A 3,674-nucleotide genomic window follows, 5' to 3' on the forward strand; every position below is an offset into this window, starting at 1 on the left:
GCTCTGCGGCAAGGCCTTCGCGCAGGCCGCGGCGCTGGTGAAGCACCAGCGCGTGCACACCGGGGAGAAGCCCTACCCCTGCCCCATGTGCGGCAAGACCTTCGCTCTGTCCTCGGGCCTCGTGCTGCACAAGCGCATCCACACGGGCGAGCGCCCGCATGCCTGCCCGCTCTGTGGCAAGACCTTCATCTCCTCCTCACACCTGGCCCTGCACCTACGCTCGCACACGGGCGAGCGCAAGTACAAGTGCGGCGTGTGCGGGAAGCTCTTCCTGCAGTCCTCGCACCTGGTGCGGCACAAGGCCATCCACACCGGGGAGAAGCCCTTCAAGTGCGAGGACTGCGGCAAACACTTCGGCCGGGCCTCACACCTCAAGACCCACAAGCGCGTACACACGGGCGAGCGGCCGTTCAAGTGCACGCAGTGCGAGAAGGCCTTCACGCAGAAGGCAGGGCTCATCCTGCACGTCCGCCTGCACACCGGGGAGCGGCCCTACCACTGCGACAAGTGTGGCAAGAACTTCCGCTCCTCCGCGCACCTTGTGTCGCACCAGCTGCTCGAGTCGGGGGAGAGGAATTTTAAGTGCACCACCTGCGGGAAGGCCTTCAAGCAGGCGTCTTCCCTCAAGCAACACCTGAAAACACACGAAGCGCGTGAGCCTCACCGCTGCTCTGTCTGCGGCCGGGCTTTCTCCAGGTCCTCCTATCTCCAGCTGCACATGAGAACCCACAGCGGGGAACGGCCCTACCACTGCTTGGTTTGCAACCGAACTTATGCCAAAATGTCCACCTTTGAGAAACACTGTAAAAAGCACCAGCAGGAGGAAGAAAGGCCTGGTATGAGGCCCCGAGCCATGACTACCAGGGCCAAAGCACTGGCTGAAAAGAAGAGGCAGAAACAGAAACAGCAGCACCAAGAGGATAGCCCCGAGCAACCTCGTCAGCCTGATGCCCAGCAGCAACGGGAGGAAGAGCAGTAATGGTCACCAAAACGGAAACTGCTCGCTCCTCTTCCCATCAAGGACGGGGAAGACTGATTAATTTAATTTTTATCTGCTCAAAGTGCTGCGTCGCGCCAGCGTTATTCCAGAAAACGTTGCCAAGTGGAAATCTGCAGACTCAAGGTGCAATGCAAACACTTTTCTCTGGCATTACCAGATAACTCTTAAGAAGGCTCCTGATGCTCCGTACAATCAGTGTTGTGTTCCAGATTGTGTCCATCCTTATTTATTTCGTTTTCAGTAGGTAGGATGCCTCGTCAGGTAGATTTCTAAGGCTTGTTAGTCAGCCAAACTGTGCTGTTATGGGGGTGGAAAAAAGGAGCACTTCTTTACGTACAAGAAGTAAATTAAGTTGAAATCTCTTGAGGTAAATCGAAAGATTTTGTGTGGGGGATTAGTGGAAGTGATATACTTGCACAACATGGAATCTTATTTGCTTATACTAGTACTAGCAATTGGTAGTAGAGACAAAATTACAGGATTTTAACTTGTCAAGTGCAGTTTGTTTTTACACGCTGTAAATAGCTAGAAAATGGTGTCTGAGACTTTTTCTCCTAATAAATCATAATAGGAGCTGTTGTTGGCATCCGCCAATGCATTGCATTGTATGAAACAATATTTTAAAATGGCGGGTCTTTATTTTTGGTTAAATACAACATTAAGGCAAGTTGATCAAATTTCTAATTCATGTTAAACTGATTGGATTTTTTTTTTTTTTTTTTTTTTTTACTTTCTAAAACACCAGTTTTCTGGCCAAGTCAGGATTACTGTTAATGCCTTGTCTTTGGTTAGCTAGCCTGTCATAGAGGAAAATTTGAAATGCCATAAATAGTTGCTACTAAATGAGTTAATTTCACATTTTAATATGACCTACAATGTTAATCATCTTTAACAGCATTAAGATGACATTTAGCACTCTAGAAAATCCACAGCCTCTCTCTCAAAATTAAACAAAAAGAATAGGAGAAACTTTAGCAAAGCATACTTCATCAGAATACATTTCTTCCTGCTAAATTCTTCTAAGCTTTAAATCATTTTAGCAACACTATTATAGGGCCTACATTAAATGTTTACTTATCACTTATTGTTACACAGTTACCTACAGCAGAAAAAAGAGCACTTGTTTCCATAGTCTGAGCATGTTCAGATGCACAGTCCTTATTTTTTATAATTGAACTCAAATGGTATTTGCAGACTGATTACGTTTTCCTGCCATTGTGTGAAAACACATGTTTTGCACTTTAAAGATCTATTTAGAAAGACACTTGTTTTGGGTTTTCTGTTGCGTATTTATGACTTTGTGTTTCAAGGCCAAAAATGTACTATTATATTTGAAGTGACAACTTTCACGTTTTAAATATAAAAAATTAAATCAGAAATTTTACTCTGTAGTGGGAGGTAGAACTGAATTCTGTTTAACAGGACATTCACAGTTAGCAAAACAGCGATAAAAGAATCCTTTGACACTTTCAGCAGAATTTTCTGTGCAGTGGATGCACTGAGGTACAAAATAAGCCCTAAGCTGACTTGGTATTTTTTATTTGGCTGAATAGTACTCTTGCGATACTCAAGCAGGCAGATGCATCAGATGAGAAGTTCTAGGCCAGAGTTTCTTGTCATACTACATTATAATGTAACACTTTTTCAGCAGTTTTTAGATCCATTTTGTTGTGAAATGTAATGTTCTTTGAGAGGGACCAGACATGCTGGGAATCGTCTACAGTCCTGTTATGCAACAATGCCATATAAGTAGAGTCTATCTTTTTGTACTTCACTTCTCTTATTAAAATAAGCAATATAAGCTGCTGTCTGTTTTTACATCCTGATGCTTCTGGTTTTAGTACCCCTTCTCAATAAAACATTTGCTGCCTGAAACAAAATCCAAATCTGTAGTAGTTTAGCTTCTTCTAAAAGGTTTTAATCATCTTAGCTAGATAAATAAAGTTTCTTAACTGGCTCTATGTTCCCATTGGGAAGCATAAAAACCGATGGCATATCATGGATGTCCTTATTTTTAGTTCAGCAGAACTGAAACTTTAACACAAGGACCAGAACAAATTACTTTTTTAAAGATTGTTTTATTCTTTCCATGTTGCTCCTTTGTGCTAATTTTTGTCCTCCATTTTACTGGTTTTTTTAAAATCTTCCCCTTTTGCTTTTTTCAGTTTCCTGCTCTGTCAGCTGTCTTCTCCCAGCGACCGGAAATCCAGGCTGTTCAGGATACAGGATCAACTCAGAAATTGTAAATTAGAAACAAGTTCCAAGAGTATTTCAGAATGGGAGAATGAAAGTATGCTCTCATGCCCTGAGTGTTACAGTAATGTAAGTAAGGCGAGGCAAATTCAAAAGATTCTGATATATCTGCCTTAGGGGAAAGCAGGGTCAGCAAAGGTATTTTCAAAAATACTGTCACTCCCTTGCTTCTTAAATGTGCTTTGCAGGCTGCGTATGGAGACGAAGCAGAAAAAAATGTTGTCATATCTCCTACCCTGACGTAAATTAAAGTATCTTTTAGTAGTTTCATAACTTGCAACTTAAAGCTCCAAATATCTGTAAATGTCAAGATTCAGACCATTGGTGCAAAGTTTTTTTGGTTAAATTTTCTCCTGAAACTTTGTTTTCCCCATCGTAGCCACAAAAGTTCTTTAAGCAAAATGCCACGTTCCCTAGGGAA

The 3,674-nt window shown here is 42.8% G+C and overlaps 2 protein-coding genes across 2 annotated transcripts in view; both read left to right on the forward strand.

Annotated features, from left to right (window-relative positions):
- Positions 1-6: 6 nt before the first annotated feature.
- Positions 7-1,005, forward strand: LOC102384586 (zinc finger protein 239-like). Its single transcript, XM_014519186.2, has one exon. It carries the CDS (start codon positions 86-88, stop codon positions 977-979), a length of 894 nt encoding a protein of 297 aa, XP_014374672.1. The 5' UTR covers positions 7-85; the 3' UTR covers positions 980-1,005.
- S100B (S100 calcium binding protein B) overlaps positions 991-3,674 on the forward strand; it is a 34,669-nt gene continuing 31,985 nt past the window's right edge. Inside the window, exons 1-2 of the mRNA XM_025202218.1 lie at positions 991-1,123; positions 3,166-3,322. Coding sequence (XP_025058003.1) covers positions 3,293-3,322 — 30 coding nt within the window. The 5' untranslated portion in view covers positions 991-1,123; positions 3,166-3,292. The remainder of the gene's footprint in view (positions 1,124-3,165; positions 3,323-3,674) is intronic.

The sequence above is a fragment of the Alligator sinensis genome, unplaced genomic scaffold (genome assembly GCF_000455745.1).
Source record: "Alligator sinensis unplaced genomic scaffold, ASM45574v1 scaffold566_1, whole genome shotgun sequence".
NCBI lineage: Eukaryota > Metazoa > Chordata > Crocodylia > Alligatoridae > Alligator > Alligator sinensis.

Coding starts and splice junctions, on each gene's coding strand:
- LOC102384586 (XM_014519186.2), top strand. CDS start 86: ATGTGCGGCAAGACCTTCGCTCTGTCCTCGGGCCTCGTGCTGCACAAG.